At 34.9% G+C, this 23,962-nt stretch overlaps 2 protein-coding genes across 6 annotated transcripts; one reads left to right on the top strand and one right to left on the bottom strand.

Moving 5' to 3' along the window:
• The first annotated feature begins 1,191 nt into the window (after positions 1–1,191).
• LOC128221413 (pinin-like) lies at positions 1,192–14,078 on the top strand. Its single transcript, XM_052930024.1, has 9 exons — positions 1,192–1,310; positions 5,301–5,411; positions 6,222–6,281; positions 8,665–8,734; positions 9,278–9,378; positions 10,065–10,140; positions 10,487–10,642; positions 10,879–11,017; positions 11,447–14,078. The coding sequence occupies exons 1-9, from the start codon at positions 1,192–1,194 to the stop codon at positions 12,514–12,516; spliced, it is 1,902 nt and encodes a 633-aa protein (XP_052785984.1). The 3' UTR covers positions 12,517–14,078.
• Positions 14,079–16,035: 1,957 nt separating this feature from the next.
• On the bottom strand, positions 16,036–23,728 carry LOC128221024 (UPF0692 protein C19orf54 homolog). 5 transcript variants are annotated; one of them, XM_052929425.1, is made up of 6 exons: positions 23,711–23,728; positions 22,571–22,801; positions 22,175–22,246; positions 21,556–21,674; positions 20,789–21,007; positions 16,036–20,187 (listed from the first exon to the last, which is right to left on the bottom strand). In XM_052929425.1, exons 2-6 carry the CDS (start codon positions 22,789–22,791, stop codon positions 19,613–19,615), a joined length of 1,206 nt encoding a protein of 401 aa, XP_052785385.1. In that variant the 5' UTR covers positions 22,792–22,801; positions 23,711–23,728; the 3' UTR covers positions 16,036–19,612. The 5 variants fall into 5 exon arrangements, with proteins under 5 accessions (XP_052785385.1, XP_052785382.1, XP_052785383.1 ...); XM_052929422.1 differs by having other exon boundaries at positions 23,640–23,723; XM_052929423.1 differs by having other exon boundaries at positions 20,789–20,986; positions 23,640–23,723.
• Between the last annotated feature and the right edge of the window lie 234 nt (positions 23,729–23,962).

Below are 23,962 nucleotides of genomic sequence, written 5' to 3'. Positions count from 1 at the left end.
GCGCGAGGGTCGGGATGAACCTATCTTACACGAGCGGCTATAGTAGATGCTTTTTCTCCCACCTCAGTTAAACAAAATTAAGTAAAAATGTATTTTTTGCTGGAACTCTTTTGTGCTGAGTGAAAATAATTACGTATGGATATGCAATAATTCGTGGTTGTCATGGATATGCGCGCAATGATTCAGATTATGTTAATAGTCAAACCGGTCTTTAAATAGTTCTAAGGAGAGTGAAGCATTATTTCTTAAAAGTTGCATGAAAACTGTTTTATGGTGACATTTGAACCGAGAAATAATTTATTAGCGTTCTAAATATTGCCACAAGACAAGGTTTCCATGATGTTACAGACGACAGTCTTCAACAAGGGAGGTAATTTCAATGTGGTGACCATTAAAAAGGACTTTCATACGGGCATTTTATCTTCGCCCGTGGGCAAGATAAGAATTTCTAGCATGGTTAAATTATTGGATCTACTTATCTGAGGTGGGAGAATTAAATTTACTATGCCATCGAAGAAATGCCAACAATACTGATTATCTTTGCTAAAATTCCTCATACACTGACATTGCCACAATATGAATGTGGACTATTATTTTTTTAATCATGAACTAAATTTATGAGCTTGGCTTTGCTCAGGGTCCACATGGCCGCGCTGCCGCTACTTGCACTGTTCCCCGAGCCGCCTACCGTCGCACTGGCATTGACCTTTTTGATTTTGATAAGCATTTTACTTCCGTTTTCGGGGACATTTAGGCTGACAGGTGACATACTGAAGGACCCAAATATATAATGCAATGCGGACAGACATTCGTAAGCTCAAACAAACAAGCAAAAGCGGTTATCAAGTTAGTTGCACTTATCATGAACCGCTCCTTTATATAACAGTGTCGGGGTAGGAATTCCAAAAGTCCACCACACTGTTGCTTAAGGAGTATTTAATGTTGTCTTGACATAAACCGTCATTTTTTGCTCGGGTTGCATCTGGATTTTAAATGTTTCATGAGTTTTATTTCGGCATCTAGCCATCTTTTAAACGTGTATGTCAGTATCATTGGAAAGATATGTAAAAAATCTATTTAAACACTGAATTACGTGAACGCCAAAACTTGTCATTTCTGAGTCGGTTTCTCATTGGGACAGATTATGTGATCGAATTTCGAAACGGAAGTAAATTTTAGACTGTACCAAAAATGGCAACGGTGCGTGGTGTAAATCTGCTGCAAAGCGAGCTTGAAAAAGCTAAGGAGGGTTTGAGAGGGCTTGATGATAACATCAGAAAGCTAACAGGAAGAGATCCAGATGTACCAAGGTAATAATGATTTCATTATTGCATTTAAGATTGTACCGCTTTATGACATGAATTCATTCGGATATTGATATTCGGATAAAGTGTTTGTTTACATTATATTTGTAATGCGTCTTTATCACCAATCATAAATTGTTAACGATTTAAGGACACAAAGGCATAAGGTTTTACTGCCATGCTCATGATAGTTTTTTACTAAAGTATATACAGAGTTACAGATAAGGGCCATAATGGGCGTAAATACACCTTGAAAATCTTAAAATGTTTGTACCGGAACGATTAAAAAAATGAAATAGGGTGTAACGTTCTCCTGAGTATTTTTTACTGTTCTAGCTATCCGCTTTGACTAAATGTTAAACCAGCTTGTTTAAATCGATTCACTATCCTAAGAGACTTGCGGAAGGCTATTAGCAAATAAAGCAAAGTAGTCAAGTAGTCCAAATAATTGTACGTTGACGGATTTTTTTAGATTTTTGATATGGCAAATCCTTCACCTACAAATTTTTTAGTATCAAAAGTTGGTAGTTGTTCCGATCAGGATTCCGGGTTAAAGCATATAGCGTCTATAAAATATCATAAAAACAAGAAACATTACCAGATAATGTTATTTTATATTAGTTCCGTACACAAAAAATAAATATCCAACTTATAATTATGAGTTTGACGGCTTTTCTTCATTTCATTCTGTCAAAACATAACGATATATACATGACGGGCACCTGCAAGGCTTCAGGGCACAGTTTTAAATCGCTCGGAACATTTCGGCAATGGCCGAGTTGCTACGATTGTGTAACGAGGTCTATCTCGAAGCTTTGTCGGAGGAGGCCGAGTTATTACGATTGTATCGAGTTGTTCCCCTTCGCATAATTGTTTTCTGTGTCAGTCAACTTTCGTTTTATTGGAAAGGTAAACAACTTGTTTTAATGCATTAAATGCTTGTTTAGTGCAAAATAACATTTCACTTACATGGATAAATATGAATATAACTCTTTATGATCAATTTCAACCATAAAATACTTCATTTAACCCTTTACTTCATGTAAACCTAAGCCATTTCAGGCTGCCAGTGTATGGCTTATCAGTTCATATCAGTACCCTACTTCATAGGAGATTTTTGATATTATTGGAATTTTAACCCTCATGTATTACAAACCTATTTTCATAGTATTTCTTTTGGTTTAATCAATAAGTCATCAATGTAAAGTTTATAGAGAATTAAATTTCCAATCCAGTCATATAAATTTTATTCTGTTATCTAAATTATTTACGCATGATATTCATAAATAAACAGAAAAATATGTCAAATTTGATGAAAATTAATTTTTATTACACTTTTATTTATCAAACATAACACAAAATATTATATAAACAACATATTTTTATAATTCATTTAATGCAACCTGAATTGAAACAAAGTTGGACAGAATTAAAAAATAATTCACAACAAAGAAGCACGGTATATTTAAATATATATGAAACAGAAGAAAAAAAAAGTTGATCAACAGTCACAGTACGTATAACTTTCGGTTATTAAACAATACAATGAACAGATAAAGTTATTATTCAACTACTAAATGAGGCCTGCATGTTGTTGTTTTCTAAATTTATATCGTTTATTGCATGTCCAGGTATTGTCATTTGGGTTTGATTTTAAAAATCCTCATTTCTCGTATCCTTGTGTGCGTGACGCCGAGGTCCGAATTCGCCATCTCGACGTCGTACTCAAACTAATTTTAATCGAAGTCAGAATGTTCCGATTCGTCAGACAAACACTGAAATATAAATGACATTATTCAGGAATGTTGTTTTAAACTGAAGTTAACAAGGGCAGAAATGAGCTCTACATTGCATTCTTGTGTATTCGAAAACACGTGTTTCAACAGCTGATCGATGTTAAATTGGGTCATGTCAAAGTTTAACAATAGGGATAGTCATTATTTTATAACACATTTGTACTTACTTTCAATTTGTAGAAGCAGATGCGCATTTTTATGACCGGATTAGCGAAACAGAAGTGACACATATGTCCCATATAATGATTTATGGCCTTTGTTTATACAAGCCAGATGATTTTTTGTTTATCCAACATGGCCAACATTTTGACACGTTTTCGAACCATGACCTGTGACGTCAGGCGCGTGATCAATAAAATATAGTTGTATTATTGGTAGTTAATTATAACTTGCAGTATTGTGTAAATTTCCACGAGGAAAACGAGAAAGGAATGCCCACAAACCTGCGCAGTCAACGTTTTACGCATCTTTGATACCAGTGACCTTATTTCGCGATTTTCCGAAATTCTTTAAATAGTAACATAGTGTTTTTTTTAGTGCATTGTATTTATCGATGTTTATACTTCATGAATATGAATTTATAGCGAATAAACAAGCATCAGGTATGAAAATAAATGCCCCTACATTACGAATACGTAGGATTACGTATCTATGAAGCTATGGATAAAACGTTAAGATCCGTATCTATGAAGCTATGGATAGATAAGTAAAATTGCGTATCTATGAAGTAAAGGGTTAAAACAATTTCAATATTTTTAAAACACCCCCGTTTTTTGCACATTCCCGTTTAGACGTTAGGGATTGGAAGAATCCCGTATAACACGTCTATTATTTTAGACTAAGTAGTCAAGATGTTGAAATTAATCAGGACTTGTAATTTGCTGAGTAACATTTAATTTTTTTGTAAAATCTTAAATAATTATGTACTATAAAAGTTCATTAATTAAAATAAGACATTCAATTTTGTAATTAAATGTTCAGTACACTTTAGAAATCGCCATCACACTTTAATGAATGACCCAAGGGTGTACCGTTCTCTTTACTAGATTGCATAAGGCTGAAAAATACACTTTAAGTAAAAAAATGATATGTAGCTCTATATATAAAAAAGTGAATTTAACATTGATGCATTTGTTGAAATAAAGAGGTAAACAAAATCAGGGCTTGCAGACAACGCGAAAACTTTTTTTACTTCACAGGACATTGCGACAGGTAAACCCTGAAAGTTTACCTGTCGCACCAAATTTTTATCTGTCGCAATGTAACAAACAGTATTCAGTTACATCAGCCTAAAACTTGATTTTAAGCCTCTTATTTAAATAAGTTTTGTAATTCCCCATTATAACAGGTTTAGATCTTCTTGGTTAGATGTGTCCTACTATTATAAATTACAAAAAAGAAGCTAAACATCAGGTCAAAAAAATCAATATTTCGGATCTTAAGTCATTATTTTTTTCCTCCCATTCCTCCCAAAAAAACTCATATCCGGTTCGTCTACCCATGGAGCAGCCAGATCTTACTCTTTTAATTCATCTTTAAATTAAAGATACAGTGCGGTTAAAATATATAACGAATTGTACTACAAGTCAAACTCAGACAAAACATTTATGCAAAAACGAAAGTAGAGTTCTTGTTATTGGCAATGTTAAACAGAGCGGAAAGAGTGTCAGCTCCGTATATTCATCATCATATTTAAATTAACACGATTGCCGGGAACCACTTTGCCGAAAAAAAATTACGGAATTTTGCAAGGTCCGAACATTTCCGTAAAATTCGGTCTATTAAAAAGTATTAGAGTACGAACTGAAATCGTAACCTTACGTGTTTTTTTCGGCTTTTAAGGAAACATGTGCAAAACGGGGTTTACAAATAGTGATACACGGATTAACACGCTGAATAGTCATGATATAATAGTTAAAAATAACTCTAAACATTTATTTAGAAACTGAAAGTAAATTTTCCGAAAATTAAACGGTGCTGACTGTAATTTTTCACCGGACATTGTGACCGACCAAAACAAAAGTTCCGTCGGTCAAAATGGAAATATACCGGACATGTCCGACTGTCCGACGGACATTCGCATTGTCTGGGCTTGCTTAAATTCTGGATTTTATGTAGCACAGCTTTTTGATAATTTTTATTAAAAGCACTGGTGTTATAATGTAGGCTTGTCCTATATTTCTTTTTGTTGATGTTGAAGGCCGCAGGGACCAGCTCGTAGAGTCTCAGTGGGGAATACATCAAGGGAATTTCAACCCAGGGGAGAAGGCAACACAAGGATGGCTGAGAATCGCTTATTCAACATTGCAAGGTTCACTTTATTTCTAGCATTTTATAATATTAGATATGAATAATATTTCTTTATTGAATAAAGGGAACTTAATTAGCATCACATTTATAAGCATTATCAAAAAACAAAGTTGTACTAAGATCTTCTTTTCCAATTTTATAACATTTGGTGTTTATTTATTTTTTAATTATCCCTCTGCTCATTGAAACTTATGGACCATTTGAAAAAAAACTTCAATTGTAATCTTCCAGAAAACATCTTATTAAATAACACCAAACACTAGAGCATTATAAATGTATTGACAATTCAAACATATTCAAGTTCCTTATAAATCAAAGACAAATAAACTAGTAATTAATTTAAGTAGACATATCAGATTCCACAAAAACAAGCGAAATGCAACAAACAAAAACTTAAACCTACAATCATTAATGCAATAAAATATTTCAGATAATACAGAAAGTAATGTCACTTTTGACACCAAGAATTACATAAACAAGAAGAAAAAAAACTCCACCAAAATAAGTTCAACTAAATTAACCATGCTTTTTTCCATTATTTATTCCTTAAAAAAACACAGCATATATCAGAAAAAAGTTTCAACATAATGACTCCATACAATAATACTGCCGTAAATACAAATAGAAAGTCAACGTACATTACGTGGTAAATAATTATGTATTTTAAAGTTATGATACTGCCATCTTTAACAATTTGAATAAACAAAACAGGTGAAAAAATAAATTAATAAGAGTTTGAAACTTTGAGATGATTTTTGACATTTGATCTGTACATATCGTCACATCTTTTAACAATACCATTATCATCCAGAAGAGGGATTCAACCAGGAGACCAGCGACCCAGACCAAGTAGAGGAGGAGCGTTTGCAAGGTATTTCACTATTTTACATAATTATGTCTCCCCCTCTCTGGGGGAGACATATTGTTTTTGCCCTGTCCGTCAGTCCGGTAGTCTGTCAGTCCGTCAGTCCGTCTGTACGTCACACTTCGTTTCCGATCGATAACTGGAAAACCGCATGACCTAGGATCACCAAACTTGGTAGGGAGGTTGGTCGTGAGGTGTAGAGGATCCCTATTGTTTTTGGGGTCACTAGGTCAAAGGTCAAGGTCGCGGCGACCCCCAATATAAAAAACATTTCTGCTCAAAATCTTGAGAACGGTTTGACCTAGGTTCACCAAACTTGGTAGGGAGGTTGGTCATGAGGTGTAGAAGATCCCTATTGTTTTTGGGGTCACTAGGTCAAAGGTCAAGGTCGCGGCGACCCCCAATGTAAAAAACATTTCCGCTCAATATCTTGAGAATGGTTTGACCTAGGTTCACCAAACTTGGTAGGGAGGTTGATCATGAGGTTTAGAAAACTCCTATATTTTGGGGGGTCACAAGGTCAAAGGTCAACGTCGCTGTGACCTCTAATGTAAAAAAATATTTCCGTGCAATATCAGGAGAATGCTTTGATCTAGGTTCACCAAACTTTGAAGTGAGGTTGGTCATGATGTCTAGATGATCCCAATTGTTTTGGGGGTAACAAGGTCAATAGTCAAAGTCGTGGTGACCTTCCATGTAAAAATCATTTGCGTGTAATATCTTTATGTCTCCCCCATTCATGGGGAGACATATTGTTTTTGCCCTGTCCGTCAGTCAGTCCATCAGTCTGTCAGTCAGTCAGTCAGTACGTCACACTTCGTTTCCGCCCAATAACTATAGAACTCTTAGACCCAGGAACTTCATACTTGGTATGCTAGTTGGTCATGACTAGTAGATGACCCCTATTGAATTTGGGGTCACTATGTCAAAGATCAGGGTCAACGTGACCTTGAGGTGAAGAAACGGTTTCCACTCAATAACTAAAGATCCTTTGGGTCCAGGAACTTCATACTTGGTATGCTAGTTGTTCATGACTATTAGATGACTCCTATTGATTTTGAGATCAAAAGGTCAAAGGTCAAGGTTACCTTCAGGTAAAAAATGTTATGTTGGCAGTGACCTTAAGCTTAAAAATGGTTTCTGCTCAATAACTAAAGAAAGCTTGTACCCAGGAACTTCATAGTTGTTCATGACTAGTAGATGACCCCTATTGATTTTGAGATCAGTAGGTCAATGGTCAAGGTCACCGTGACCTTGAGGTGAAGAAACTGTTTCCGCTCAATAACTAGAGAACGCTTGCAACCAGGAATTTCATACTTGGTATGCTAGTTGGTTATGACTAGAAGATGACCCATATTGATTTTGAGATCACTAGGTCAAAGGTCAAGGTTGCCATGACCTTGAAGTGAAGAAAAAGTTTCCGCTCAATAACTAAAGATCCTTTGGTTTCAGGAACTTCATACTTGGTAAGTTTGTTGTTCATGACTAGAAGATGACCCCTATTGATTTTCAGATCAAAAGGTCAAAGGTCAAGGTTACCTTCAGGTAAAAAATGATACGTTGGCGGTGACCTTAAGCTTAAAAATGGTTTCTGCTCAATAACTTAAGAACGCTTGTACCCAGGAACTTCATTCTTGGTACGCTAGTCGGTCATGACTAGTAGATGACCCCTATTGATTTTGAGATCAGTAGGTCAAAGGTCAAGGTTGCCATGACCTTGAGTTGAAGAAATGGTTACCGCTCAGTAACTAAAGAACACTTGCACCCAAGAACTTAATACTTGGTATGCAAGTTGGTTATGTAGATGATCCCTATTGATGTTGTGATCAGTAGGTAAAAGGTCATGGTCACGATGACTGTGAGCTGAAAAATGGTTTCCGATCAATAATTGAATAACGCTTGCGCCCAGGAACTTCATACAATGCAAACTTCGTTTACATTTTCCATGATTAATCAACAACACTTTCTTCTCTTCACTATTTAATATAATCGAATAAACCAAACTTCACTGTTAGTTTGTCTCCAGTCCAAAGTTACAAATTTCATGTCCATCATTTATTTTTTCTCAGCTACGACCACACAATAGGGGAGACAAGCGCTTTTTCAAAAAAGCAATCTCTAGTTTGTAGTAGGTTTTAATTAGTATCTTGTAATTGTTGTTTTCGTGTCCCCTGCAAAGAATGGCAGAGTAAGCTGCTAAGCACTGTTTAAATGAGAGAGAAATTTAAAGTGGTCATTAGAAGCTTTTTATAATATTTAATGAAAATTCATCTGGCGATCCACTTGCTGAAGACATCAATGTGTATGCTTTAATAATAGGTATTATTAATACTGTTGGAGTTTTTTTATGATTTATGTGAACAATGATATCTCTTTTGTGTGATTACAGACTGGGTCCAATGCGTCGAGGTCGAGCACGAGGACAGGACAGCGGGGATGAGGAGGACACCAGAAACAGAGTAGGGCTCTTCTCTTGTTATTACCTTGAAGTGTTTTCAGAAAAAAAACATTTTACCAGTGGCAAATGCTTATGTATAGCAAGATCATAAAACATGAACTTTATAATTGGCAAGTAATGCCCCTTGATTGACAAGGGAATGAGCATTTGTCATCTGTTTGCATTGGTCTTGTTTCTGACTTGGTCTAGGCATGGTTGCTGATCATGGCTAGGTAAATTTAAACCTGTTTTTATGGAGCCCTACAAACTTAAGTACTGTATTCCAGTACTTGTAATAATGGTCATCTGTTAAATGAATACTGAATTTAACAAGCATGATATCATATACAGTTATATTGAGAAATCAATATTCGTAAACAAGAAGTATTTCAACATGAATTAACTTTGTAAAAAAGAGAAATACAGCATTATTTTTTGAAAAATAATTGTGTTAAATCAAAACCTGGAAAAGTCTAATTGAAATTTTCTCCTGCCATTTAAAGTAACTTTTTTGCATTTTGTCACATGTTGCCTTATCCTGAAATGACATGACTGTATGTTTTAGCCCGCTCTCCAGTCATCAGTGGTTGCCACTACCCCCCGGGAAGAACGTTCAAGAACAGTCTCAATTGAGGCACAAAATAAGGACAGCAGAGGACAGGCCAGGTTTGTTTTCCAATATCAATAATGACATGCAGGCTGTGTTGATGGTTTTTATGTCATGTGTGTAGCATGGTAGCATGCAGGGTTCATATTTTATGACAGCTGTGTCGGCATGGCTATCAGGCGCGGTGTAACACCAACATTTAGACCCACTCCCAATATGAAAACATGTACTTATTTCCTAAATGTAAAAAGAACATTCCCAAACTGCCATTTAAGGAAAATCTTTCAGAGTTGAAAAAGATAACTGCATGAAATTGAGATCCTGAAAAGGTTTTGGTGAGGAATGATTTAGGTTTTTCTTACAGGAACAAAAGTTACGACAGTCTTTCACTGTCAATTTCTTGTATCATTCCTGTTACATTTTTAGGAAAAATAGGAATTCCAAATTATGCCAGTAATACACATGATAAATTGTTTTCCAAACAGAAAGACCCAAACCCTTGTCCTAAAATGGTTGGAACAAAACATGGAATAGAAATTATTAATAAAATCTGTTTAAATGTAGGAGGGATATAATTTCAATTTCTGAAAAAAAAAAATTGCAATAACTGTCTGATTCAGTTTCTTTTTGTAAACATTCCTTTGAATGCCAGCTTGTTAGTTTATATCCTGATACAGAACATACCCGGTAATTATATGTAAAATATGAATTTGAACCTTGATGAGTTTTGTATTTTTCATTACAGAAACAGAAGAATGTTTGGCATGATACTAGGAACCCTTCAGAAGTTCAAAGATGAGTCGAAAGAATCTAAAGATAAGGTAATAAAGGACGTTGTTAAAAATTTCCTTTTTATGGAAATCAAATTCTTCAGAAATGATACAATCTACTTTATACACATATATATGACCTTAAAACATGAGCCCATTAGCCCAAGGCAGGGCTATCAATTACGCATGGGGCAAATTTTGACCCTTTAAATTGATATTGGAAAACAAACCTGGCCTGTCCTTTAAATTAGGAAATTCTTTTTTTGGCTCTGCAAATTCATGGGTGAGTGTCAAAATTAAATTACACTTAGAATAAAAAAAAATAGAAATTGAAAATACTCTTAAGTCTTATTTTCACTGTAATCATTAATTAAAGCCCTGTGCTGGATGCTTTCAGGAAGAACAGAGGGTCAAGATAGAGAAGAAGCTAGAGGAGAAATTCCTGCAGGAGAAAGAGGAGATAATTCAGGAGAGAAGAGAACTCTTCCTGGAGAGGCGGCGCAAACAAGTCCGCATTCGTACCATCGAACAGAAGATGGAGATGGTTCATAATGTAGGTTGAATTTGATTGTATGCTTAGTTTAAACATTATATATTTTACAACGATTGTGAAGTAAGTTATGATAACTTATACAAAGTCACTCTTGCTTATTATTTTTTCAAAATTAAATAACTGCAAAACTGTTATGTTTACCCATTTATTATCTATCCTATCATATAATCTGGAGTAAAATCAAATAATCTCATTTCGAGAAATGAGATTACTTGATTATTCACTTAAATTTTCAGCATGAAAACTGGGAGCGAGAAACGAAGAAGTTACAGAACTTTATCCTGACTAAGGCCAAACCCTGCTTGTTTTACATGCCCAAAATCCTTACAGAAGATTCAGAATCTAAACTAGAGGACACCAAGTCAGCTGTTGATGGTAAGAATAATGCACTCACTCATTGTTCTTTGTATTCCCTAAGTCATATTCAATAAGGTTCATGTCCTTAGATATGCCTAAGTGATTCCATTCAGTTTATTGGCAAACTTATTTTACTGTCCTATGAAAAGTTGAAAACACTTAAACTCTATCCTTAAAGTTAAGGTTAATCTAAGAAGCTTTTTGAATACAGCCCACTTTCAGGTCACATTGAGGGATTGATTTTGGGTAGTTTGATTTTGTCTCACTCTGTTTTTATGAAACATTTAAATGCTGCATCTTGTACATGTACATGCCTATCTGGCAGGAGACTTGGTTTACACATAAAATTATATAGGTTTATAAACCTGTAGTACCAAATGTGTAGTACCGGTAATCCAATCATGAAATATTTTCATAACCGATAAAATTCATTCCACTATGTTGCAGCTATGATAGAAAACCGCCGCAAGAAGCTTGAAGAAGAGATCAATGAGATGATGAGCCATGTGGGAGGTGACAAAGACGATGAAGGGGAAGACGACGATGATGAAGACGATGAGGAGGAGGATGATGGTAGTGGAGAGGAGGAAAGTGGGGGAGAGGAGGGGGTGAAAAGAGATGGGAAGGAGAACAGGGAGAAAGGGGCTGGAGAGGGGGTGGAGGAGATGGAGGGGGTGAGTGTTAGTGAGCGTGAATTGAGGGATAAAGAGAGGGAGCAAAGGGATCGGGACAGGAGGATGAAGGAGAAACAAAGGGAGGAAAGGATCAGGGGAAGGCATGTGAGTAAGGAGGAGGTGGTGAGGGAGGATAGGAGTGGGGGAAGAGGGGATAGGAGTGGGGAAAGGGAGGATAAGAGTGGAGGGAGGGGGGAAAAGAGTGGGGAGAGGGAGGATAGGAGTGGGAGGAGAGGGGATAGGAGTGGGGAAAGGGAAGATAAGAGTGGAGGGAGGGAGGATAGGAGTGGGGGGAGGGGGAATAGAAGTGGGGAAAGGGAGGACAGGAGTGGAGAGAGGATTAGGAGCAAGAGTGGGGAACACAGGGAGAAACCTAGAGAAAGAGATAGGAGACATTCTAGGTCGAGGTCTAGAAGTAAGGGAAAACATAGGTCGGGGAGTAGAGATAGGCATAGGTCAGGCAGGAGAGAGAAGAGAGATAGACATCGTAGTGAGGATGGATCTAAGTTGAGAAGAAGGTCAAAGGGGGAGGGTTCTGGTAAGGCTGAGAAAACTTCAAAAGTGTGGGAACCAATGGAAGATGAAGAGGAGGAAGAGTTTGTGGGATCCAAAGAGCAGGACCCTATCAAAGAATCAGGTGATAGTATTCAGAGTCGAATGTTAAAAATTGCAGGTATTGAAAGAGTGCCAGGAATTTTGGGAAAGAATGATGCGAATGAGCGTGGGAAAATTGGGGAGAATGAAAAACAGAATATGTCCGCTGAAATCCCTCGATCAATAAAAACCAATTCTGAAGATGAGCAAAATTTTGTGGACTCTGAAATGAGCGAGGCTGTCAAGTGATGACAAGTACATAAGTATTGTTTTCGGGGCATGTATATTATTTCAAGTCTTTGCTGATGCAACTTTTCATTACAATATGATTTCCTCATTTATTTAAAACATTGATATTTATTCACATTCATAAATTAAAACAATAAGCATGTTTCCCAGTCACTTTAAATGGGCAAAGTAATGCCATGATATCAAAATTTCAGAACTTAACCAAAGGATGATAGTAAATTGTTCAATCTAATTATTACTTAGGTTTTGTTTTACACCTGGTTGTAAATATTTCAAAAGCATGGTTTAACATGTACAAGCTTTCGCTATAAAAAACAACCTTAATTTTTGTAATAAATCAGATAGATGCTGAAATACCATCCCAGCCTAGGTTAAAATGAACATTTTCTCTTTACACCTCAAGAGGTAAAAAATGTTAATCTTAAAAGTTTATTGATAAAAGGAATTGAAGTACTGGTACTGATAATAAAAACTTAAGAGCACTTACCTTTGGTTGATGCCATGGGCAAGATGATCATTAATTACAAATGAATTACAATAATTATGAATTTAACCAGAAACTGGTATTTCATGGGTTTTCACACACTGGGGCCCATACTAAGATTCTTGGGGTAAAAAGCTTTAAAAATAGTACTCCTAATTACAACAATCCTGCCGTAATGATATGAGGCCATTGGTGCACTTGAGGGATTAAATTTCAGCTTTTAAGACTATTCAATGGAAAATGTACTTCCGGATTGATGTATTTTCGGCGGACCCTGGGAATTTGAGCCAACTGGGTTCAACTGTATATGATACAAATCATTAGCGCTTTAATATCAAAAAAGTAATCTATATTTAAACAGATGCTTTTTATTTTATATATATGAAATCTTCCCCCTTTATGTTTTTCAGCTATTTTCCAGCACTATTTCATTAATATACATGTATGTATGTATTGGTATGTCAGTTCTAGAAATTCAGAGCCTGAAATTTCCCCTTCTTTCAGCTAGGGTGATTTTAAATCGACAATATGTTTAACATGTGAACAGTCATGTACTAATGTACTAGGAAATGATTACTGGTATGAGGAAATTATGCAAGTATATTGAACAGTGATTAAATGTCTGGTTGTAATCAACCGCACATCTCAGTTATATAAAACACAACTATGTCTGTTCTTTAATGTGTTTTTTTCTTATTTCTGTAGAAAATCTTTGAATAAAGTCTGCTGCATTTCATCTTTTATTTCTGAAATTCTCAATGTTTTTTTGTTTTATTTTGATAAATAAACTGTCTGCTAAACTTGCAGTTGTTCAAATGATTATCATCTTAAAGCATTTTCAGATTTTATTTATAATACAAGGGAATGATATGAATTTATTTTGCATCATTTTATTTTTTAAAAATAAGCAACATAAAAAAACATAATAAAAAAATAACATTTAAAAAAATGCTGTCAAATTTTCTTTTCGTCATTTGCAACTGTTGTTATGTACTGTAGATATAAGATATATTTGTGTAAATATGTTCATTGTAAATAACTCTTCTTTTGAGCGTACATTTTAATAAATTTCAATTTGCATTTGTTTTGTTGTACATTTAGTAACCTCGGTCCAGTTATCCTTACAAGACTTGCTTTATTTCATCAAAATGGTTTCCTGCCAAGGCCATGTTGAATAGTTTACTTTATTGTGATCTTCAGATTCCTAATATATGAAGATATTATTGTCAGATTTCCCACTAATATTAGTTGTCTGTTTTTTGGAAGAAAGAAAGTTGGGGTCGTGGCCTTAATGTTACTAAAATTACCACAAGGCAGAGTGGCCGAAGGGTCATTAAACAAAAGTTACTGAAGAAGTTCCTTGTTTGTTCCTGGACGTGATATACAAATAAATATTGTGACCCAGTTTATTTCAGATTGCATGCAAAAAAGGTTCAGTAGAAGAAGGGATTGGTCAAATTTTGACAGTTGAAGGGCTATGACTTGGGTAACTGACAAATTATAAAACTATTCAAGACATTACTATTATCATTTGGAAAATACAAGTTTAACTGGTTTAATATTGTCAGTTTAAGGGTCGTAATTTTAGAAGTAACTAATGCAGTCAGACTGGTTATTGAAATTGTGTGTTATTATGCCCATCAACATATTGAGCAAGACGAGTCAAGATTGGATGAAATTAACTATGTTCCCATAGTGCTGCCTTGTTAGAAACAGTGCTAGATTTAAAAAAAATAAATTGGAAGATGACTTGTGCCCTTGACCTGCTGACCCCAAACTCAATATGGCTCATACAACAATACAATCGACCCCTTTAAAGCTTTTAAACCAGGTTTGCACATAGTTATTAGAATGACAAACGTCATTGTTCAGGCAGACGGGCGTCAGGGCGGCCGGGTGGTGTCAAACTCACCTATGAAACAAATCTCCAGTTAGAGTTGACATATCTTGACCAAACTTGGTCTATACAAAGATTTTATGGATACCTTTCATGGGATTGCGTTTGGGGTCCCTAGGGTCAAGGTCAAGGTCACTGTTAGTAAAAACAGAAAAACGGTTGAAACTGAATAACTTTAGTTAGGGTTGACATATCTTGACCAAACTTGGTCTATAGGAAGAGTTTATGGATACCTTTCATGGGATTGCGTTTGGGGTCCCTAGGATCAAGGTCAAGGTCACTATTACTAAAAACAGAAAAACGGTTGAAACTGAATAACTTTAGTTAGGGTCCACATATCTAGACCAAACTTGGTATAAAGGAAGAGTTTATGGATATCTTTCATGGGAGTGCGTTTGGGGTCCATAGGGTCAAGGTCACTGTTACTAAAAATAGAAAAATGGTTGAAACTGAATAACTTAAGTTAGGGTTGACATATCTTGACCAAACTTGGTATAAAGGAAGAGTTTATGGATATCTTTCATGGGAATGCATTTGGGGTCCCTAGAGTCAAGATCAAGGTCACTGTTACTAAAAATAGAAAATGGTTGAAACTTAATAACTTTAGTTAGGGTCCACATACCGTGACCAAACTTGGTATAAAGGAAGAGTTTATGGATATCTTTCATGTGATTGCGTTTGGGGTCCCTATGGTCAAGGTCACTGTTACAAAAAATAGAAAAACAGACAAGGCTGAAGTTCTTGTGTCAATCATTGAAAACCTGGTTTCGTCGCATTGCGGCGTTTCTTGTTAAGTTATTGTGCTGACATTAGGGGTCAGTCTACTAGTCCAGATGATCCACCTCAGAAGTTTCATGGCCTTATGCCAAACTGCATTATAAGTTCCTATGCTGACTAAGTTTTACACTGTTGATGGAGCCTTGCTTGACCTATTGACCCCCCAAAACAATGGGGGTCATACATAGGGAAAGTACAACCAACCACTAGTTTTCTCTTCATAGGTCAAACTATTCTCCAGGCAAGGTCTACTGCCCAATAAATCATATGACAAAACATCTAACCAACACTTAAACAAACCTATACATGAACAGGAGTCAAGAGGTTTGATTGTTAGCTTGGAAAAAGAGTACAAAACTGATACTGCCGAGATAGTTTATTACAAATAATTGGTTACATATATAAATATATCTATGAAAAACAATCTGTTAATACACTGAACAACATTCCGGAAATCAGAGAAATAAATAAATAAATAATGGTTAACAAACAGATTTAGAAATATGTACCGTAATGTATAGAAGTAAATCAAAATTTATATTGATATTAACAGTTATGGAAATTAGCACAAGCCATACACTGGTAAAATGCTTTACGGGCTTGCTGAAATCCTGGATTTCGTATAGCAGGGCTTGTTGATTTTTTTTGTTCCAAGCACTAGATTAAGATTTTGGGCTTGTTCATCCAAAGTCTAATTTCGATGACAGTATTAAAAGCATAGTTGATATAAAGATCTTGTCAAAAAGAAAAAGCTTACAACAAACATCAATTTCATGAGCAATTAAGATCAATCTCAATTTGATTATCCCCTTAGTAAATCTCATAGCAGTCATTTAATCTGTCTTACTGTCAAGCATACATAATATCAAAGTTGCTTGGTTCATTTCAAATAGCATAATACAAAGAGTGTGTTCTTGTTTTCGCAAATAATAACATGATTGAAATAAATAAAACATAAATCAGTTCAGAAAGCAAGTTGGCAATGATATTGTTACTGTAAACTTTCAGGATGAAAGCTTTAATTTATAATAAAATTGAGTTCAGTTGAATCATCTGTCAGAAATAAAATGTGACGGTTTTCTCAAATATACTTATGGACGGACATGAAAAAGCTAATAAAAACATATTACAGATAACTAAGTTGTTAACTAGATCCTTTAATATATTTCATTACCAAAACATGTGCATGGTACTTAAAACAAATTGAAGAGTCTATAAACTCAAAATCATGTAACTGAAAGCAACAATTCTAAGTCTTCTTAAATTAGTACACAAAATTATAGCCAGATTTAGTAGGTAAATGTATGTTTAACATCATATGATGTGAATAAAAAATGTAAGCCAACAACCATGAAAATATAAATAAATCTTAATATTCAACATAAAAACTCCTTTCTAAGAAGAATGACATAAAATCAACCATTAAACCAATTGAGTATCTGGAAATTGATGTCCCAAATCAGATTACAATAGATTTTGGAACAAAGATTTTTTTTTCTTGTTTAAATAATTCAAATCCACATCTGCAATTGTTTTTTCCAGAGTTGACATGTTACTAGTAAATCTCTTCATTGGTTGAACAATTATGAATATTTATAACCAGGTGGTGCATTGGCATACTAATTGTCAATGAAATAAGCACAATTTACATTAAAGTTTGAACATATAATTAGGAACACAGATATACAGTAATACACGTATAAGTAGACAACAGAAAATAAACCCAACAATTCTGATTGAAATAAAAAACAAAAATAATCTTTAACAAGTGTACGTATACAAGAACAAAGAAACGTCCATTACAGCCATTTGAATACATGAAATGCGATTTTACAGGATAATTTAGCATATATGTTTGGTTAACTAACAAGATGGTATGAATCACATGACTTCAGAGTATAATATGGAAGTCAGCACAATTGAAAGGTCATTTGTATATCAACATTCAACTGAAAAAATAACTTGTGTGAGAAAACAAAATATATATGTTTGTGAATACATAACATTTTAATCATTTCTGGGGTGATATTCATAAAACTTCTTAATAAAAGTAATTTCCCATCTTACAGCAAGTCATTGCCCCAACATGTTTATAGTCAATGTTTATATATTTATAGTCAAATTCAAAGAAAATTACTTGTCTTTAACATTTAACTATGTACTTTCAATGAAGTCAATGATAATAAAGTATTTCAGAAATCACTAAGTTACTATATTGATACTTAACTTAAAAATTGACTTTTATGAATATCGTCCCTGGATTGTTACCATGACAACATGTCCTGTTATGATGAATCAGAGTACAATTGCTCGAAAATGCATTCATTTGTACAGTCAAAGCTCACTATGTCGAAGTAATTGGGACCTTGAGCAAGACTTTTAGATAAGGAACATTCGATATAACTGCAATAAAAAGAATATAACTAAACCGAAAAATTTGAAGAAAGTTTGACATAACCAGAATATCCCGATTACAGGGTTTGACATAGCGAGTTTCCACTGTATGGATAATATTGCACATCTATACTAAATAACAATTCCTTATGTGAATTAATAAGTGCAAGAACAACTACAACTGTTACTGTTAGTGTCAACACCCATTCCCAATCAGTGAATAGCAGGTTACATATGTGTACTTCATAAATGATAATAAACAAAATGACTTGTACCCACACTCCAAATGAGAAGAAGAATATGAAAAAAAAACTTTTCCAGAATTAAAAAAAGTGATGTTAGTGGAAATGAGTCCTGTGGAAGAAGTCTTGTAATCGGATTGAAAAAAGTTATTATGATTGGTTTAAATACTGCTTAGCAACCATTTACAATAATGTCAAAATAGCTTCAATAGTCTGCAAACAGGGGACAATATTTCACAAACAAGAGCTTTGCAAATAAGATGCCTATATTCATCTGCATTTTTCAGCCAAAAGAGGGCATAACTCAACAAATGGTAATGCCAGAGTTTTGGGTCATGGTACAAATATCTAGTCTGTCAATATGTGTACCAAGTTTCATAAGAATATCTTTTCCCTTTTTTGAAATATTGCCAAGGTTAAACGTTTTGCATCTTGCTGAATTTAACCAAAGCTATTACAGTATAATACCTAAACTTTTTCCTGCAAAAGCTGAAAAATTACCTCCACTGAACTCATTTTTACAACCCATGCCAAGTGAGAAAATGATGAAAAAACATTGAACACAAGTGTTACAAATTATCATAATCACTCAATAATATGAACGGTCAAATTTAATTTGTGTTCAGAAAGTAACATTGCATAATCAAATATGCAAGATTCAGCACCATAATCTTAACAGCAGTATAGATTGAGAAATAAAGCTCTTGACATGAAAACCAGAGAAAAAAAATCCTTTTAAAGCTCTATACCAGATACATCACACAAGATAAAAGACACCATTCTTAATAATATACTTTCAATTAACTTCGTACAAAGCAATTGAAAGTATGTGTTACAAAAATAAAATATATTATATATACGTACATGTATATGTTATTTTTGAATAGATTATATGGACATGACAAGAAACCATTACTTGAAACCATTTACAATGTTCAAGTAAAACAAAAGAAAAGAAAATCAAAATATCGATTCCTTAGATCTTAACAAACTCATCATATCTGATTATATGCAAACAGTCGCTTAAGTAGCAAAAATTTCACACTGTTTTTCTGTTTATGTTTATGAAAAGCTAACCAACCTTTGTAAATTCCAGTCTAACAGACAGCACTAGTATACAGACTACTAACATGGATAATGTGAGTCACTATCCTAAATCATTCTTCATTTCTTTACATGGGTAACGCGATTCACTTCACTGAATCATTGTTCATTTCTTTACATGGGTAACATGACTGGCTACACTGATTCATTGTTCATTTCTTTACATGGGTTTCGTGATCCAATACTCTGAAGCATTGTTCATTTCTTAACGTGTAAAACCACAACCTTCCCACACAGTTCCTCTTCAATACCTTTATCCGGAAAAGCATAGTTCTCTTCATCCCTGAGCCTCTGTGGGTCTATCTCGATCAAGTTACAACAGCTTTCAACTAAAGTCTTGGCATTCCAGATTCCTGTGTATTTGCTTTTTCCTTGTTTAGCATACACTAGAATGTACGAGGCGGCTTCTAGGGGATTTCTACATGCTGCTGAGTTTGAGGTAGTCACTGCGCCAGCTGTTTTCTGAGACGAAAGATTCCCCACACTGTGACACAACTTAGTGTTTTCCTTCCCGTGAAGTTTGGGTGGCTCAGCAGGCAAAGTCCGGGCCGATATGGCTCTATTAGACACAACAGCACCTTGTGGACGGGCCGGAACAATGGCCGATAATGCCCGCGGGGTTATGTTGGGCTCTACGGGCAAGACACGCCCTGTGTTGGAGGGAAGAGGCGGTATGGAGCAGTGGTATAGATTGGAGAATTCAGAGTCCTTCTTAACACTGCTGGTCTGCAGTCTGGTTAAGATCTGGTCATCACTGATTGCAGCAAAAAAGCCTGAAAGACATAGGTCATGAACTGACAGATTATCTTCAAATGTGCTTCCCATCGAACTGATACAGCGATAAGTACTGATAGCAAAGATAAAGGGGAAGTAACTCCAGACTGATTATCTTCTTGCTCCCTTGTATGATTAAAATAGAATATTTATCTACAGAAAAAGCATGCTCATACCATATGTAAATTTAGTCAATCGATCCAATTGAGTCTTGGATGACTGGCGGACCAGTTTTACAAGTTTATATTCATGAAGTTTTATTTTATTGACAAGTGGCAATAGAATAAGAACTACAGACATCACCTATATCAAATTAAATACTAATAAAATACAAACTGTCTTTGCATGAAACGTTAGATAGTATTTATTTGTATTATAAGTATACTTGTGATCAGCAATATTCAATAAATGATCGACAAAGTTGACATTCCACAGGTTTTAGACAGAAATGGAAAAATGTGTATAATACATCTTAACTGTAAGTTTAAATACAATATAATACATCTTAACTGTAAGTTTAAATACAATATAATACATCTTAACTGTAAGTCTAAATACAAGTATAATACATCTTAAGTGTAAGTTTAAATACAAACTTGCCTGTAACAATTGCCCAATGTGCCTTATGACCCTTCTTTAATACAGGAACATAGTTCTTGTCTGGGTCATATGGCACCAACAAAATGTCGCCCCTGGCAAGACAGTTGAGAAACTCCCATTTCCCACTAACATCGCGAATGTCCAATACCGAGGTTTTACATCCGAATGCAAGTCGCGCCAACTGTTCCATATTGTTTGCTGAAAAATAATCATGATCTTCTAAAAGATCAAAATTGGATATTAGGCAAAATTCCATGCAATATGAATTAAAAACTTCAGATGTCAATTTTCAATTATGTTTTAATTACTTCTAATGCACTATTGCGCATTATAGTATAAACTGACTGTAACTGTATTATAATTGGACGCAAATTATATTTACACAGGGACACATAGAAAAAATCGGAATACTACACTCTTTTCACATTTGAAAAAGAAAGGGACTTTGGCATTGAACTTGGAGAGCTTCTTTTTCAAAGACATAACAACTGTACCAGCTTTATGCTGTACAATTTCTAAGCTGACTGATTCATCTTCATCTTGATTCATAGCAGAGAACTTAGTTGTGTAAGGATTAGTTTTGTAATGTCACATAAACTTTACAAAAACTAAATGTGCTCTACCCATCTGGTATTGTTTGGGCTTTTTAACCTTGTCAGTAATTTATATAATATTGTGCGTTTTTTTCAGAATATATTGTACCAAGTATGATATAATTTTACATTTTAGACACACACAATTACCCCCTATGCTTCAATAAACTATACCTGAGAACATCTCCCCCTGCTTGGAGAAGCCCTGGGCCTGACTGATGGTGGTCAGTTGGTCAAGGCTCACCTCCCGCTGCAGAATGGATTCCCCCATTGCCAGGGCAACCAGACCACATCTACACAAACAGAAACATTGTATGTTTGATACAAATATATAACTACAATTTCATTGTTTTAATTTAGCACATGTAGATTTAGTTATACATTTTGGGCATGTTTGACTTTGCAAGAAATTACGTTAGGGTCGTATTTCATTATTTGGCTAAATATACTAGTGGGTTTTTGTATATTTTGTCACTGGCTTTGGTTCTTATATTCTTATACTCGCAGGAAGCAGTTGATAAATGTAAAGCATATCTTTCATTCATAAATGTATTCTACAATTATTAAAGTAATTAATCTATCCTTAGTGATATGTTCCAAGAGATTTAAGGTTTTTGAAGTTATGACTAAGAACCTTGAATTAGCAGGCCCCAGCTTTACAGAACAATCAAGTAAATCAAGTGGAACAGATTTACATGCGTTTTTTCTGTTGTTATGGATTTTTTTGCATACTTCACTGAATTTTTTATGCATTTTTCATAATAGAGTTTTCAATGTTCAGCTAGGTTCTTACTGTGGTCCACTTTGAATAATAGGTTCCACTTTCCTTTGATACGAAACACAAACATAGTTTTCTAAATTGTCTCTGAAATAAAATGGAAAAGAGTTGGAAGGCAGGTTTGACACAATGTTCAGACAGCCTAATAATCATCAATTTAAAACTGACTTTATAAAATTACATGTATGGTATTGCTATAAATGAATATGAATATATACTTATTATAGAGTAACAACTTAAAACATTATTTGTTCTTATTATATAGTAAAAACTTTTATTGTTTAATCATTCATTTATTTGTTAAGTACAAGATGAGGAAAATATTTTGGCCTTAGAATAACAGGGTGTATACTATTTTACTATATTCTTTATAAGACTTACTGGTTACAAATGTGTATATAATATACTAACGGTATAGCACTGCAAGCATATGTATAGGCCCTCTGCCCTTCTGCTTCAGGTTCACAGCTGATGGCTGAGTTGTTGACATCTGTTTGTATGCCATTTGTGGTTGTGTGATAATGTGTGCGGGAGAAAGGTGGAGGAGGGGGGACTGGAGCCAGTGGGGGTGGGGTGAACAGGGTGGGCGAATACGTAGAATCCTCATCTAGCTCACTGGACAGCGAACTCATCTTGCTACTGCTAAAATGGTATACAAATTGTCAACATTTCTAATTATAGCTTTAAGACGAATAACTTCATCACTATTCAATTATGAGACTTTGGGGCTATCATGTATGACTAAAAAATCAGGAAGACTTTAATAGCACCCTCCTTTTATAAGGAATCTTGTGACCCAGTCCTGTTACCTGTTTGACAAAAGTAGAACTGTTGCCCAAGTCGGCTTTAAAAGCTGTCCAGAGCTTGTGTTCTATATGTTGTAAACCCGACTTTATAAATAAATATTCCTTGACTTGACTTGCACATTAAAACCAGTTCTGAATTGTGTGTTCACTCTCTGAGACCATCATTGGCATGTATGTATTTCTGACTATCAGCATTAAACACCTTATACAAGCACCTAAAGCACATGACTGTGTTGATCAAGAAAACAGATTTCAGGTCTTATTCTGCACTACCTGAGGCAACGACCAATGACGATGTATACAAGCACACTTTTGTCCCCTGTTTAAGTGAAAATTAACCGAAACTCCTTATTTGCCAACATCAGTCATTCTAAAATGCCGTCAAGGCTTTTTCTTTTTTTAATGATGTTTAGCCTGAACATCATTAAAAACAGAAGCCTGGATGGCATTTTAGAATGACTAAAGCCAATATATGCCTCAATACTGATAATGATACAGTGAAGTATATACAGATGTTCGATGTTGGTCGCTGGTGGATGTATGATATTTAGAACTCAAAATATTTAGAATAAAAACCGTATACGTATATCTAAGGACGCTATCCATATTAACCCAAAGAAAATGAACACTGATGAAAAACCTATTTTGATGTAAAGACCAACATATTAACTAGCCTTTGAGCTACTGAGGACGACACATTTGTCATTAATATATCGACGAAACAAAGTTTACTGATTATAATTACTGTGTTTGTTATTTCTCCATTGGGACAGACTTCTTTAACAAGATTACTAAGGGGAGGAAACTTCAATGAGTAGCAGACAATGCGTTCTATAAAAACTTCATGCAGCGGTTACTTCCTATTTCTACGGAGGATGAAGAATCTTGGTTGGCAGCCATGTTTTAACTTTACATAGAATTTGACCTCGTACAATTTAAAACTAATATTCGTATTTCTACTATGTGGCTGTGACGCGTAATATTTACGTCCACGTGA

Source organism: Mya arenaria, chromosome 16 (assembly GCF_026914265.1).
Source record: "Mya arenaria isolate MELC-2E11 chromosome 16, ASM2691426v1".
Classification (NCBI taxonomy): domain Eukaryota; kingdom Metazoa; phylum Mollusca; class Bivalvia; order Myida; family Myidae; genus Mya; species Mya arenaria.
The sequence above is the reverse complement of the archived record's forward strand: the minus strand, read 5'-3'. Positions and strand labels throughout refer to the sequence as shown.

Coding starts and splice junctions, on each gene's coding strand:
- LOC128221024 (XM_052929422.1), bottom strand. CDS start 23,671: ATGACAAATGTGTCGTCCTCAGTAGCTCAAAG. Junction 22,802..23,639: donor TCGTCCTCAGTAGCTCAAAG/GCTAGTTAATAT, acceptor ATACCATTTTAG/CAGTAGCAAGATGAGTTCGC. Junction 22,247..22,570: donor TATGCTTGCAGTGCTATACC/GTTAGTATATTA, acceptor ATTTTATTTCAG/AGACAATTTAGAAAACTATG.
- LOC128221413 (XM_052930024.1), top strand. CDS start 1,192: ATGGCAACGGTGCGTGGTGTAAATCTGCTGCAAAGCGAGCTTGAAAAA. Junction 10,643..10,878: donor AGATGGAGATGGTTCATAAT/GTAGGTTGAATT, acceptor TTAAATTTTCAG/CATGAAAACTGGGAGCGAGA. Junction 11,018..11,446: donor CACCAAGTCAGCTGTTGATG/GTAAGAATAATG, acceptor ACTATGTTGCAG/CTATGATAGAAAACCGCCGC.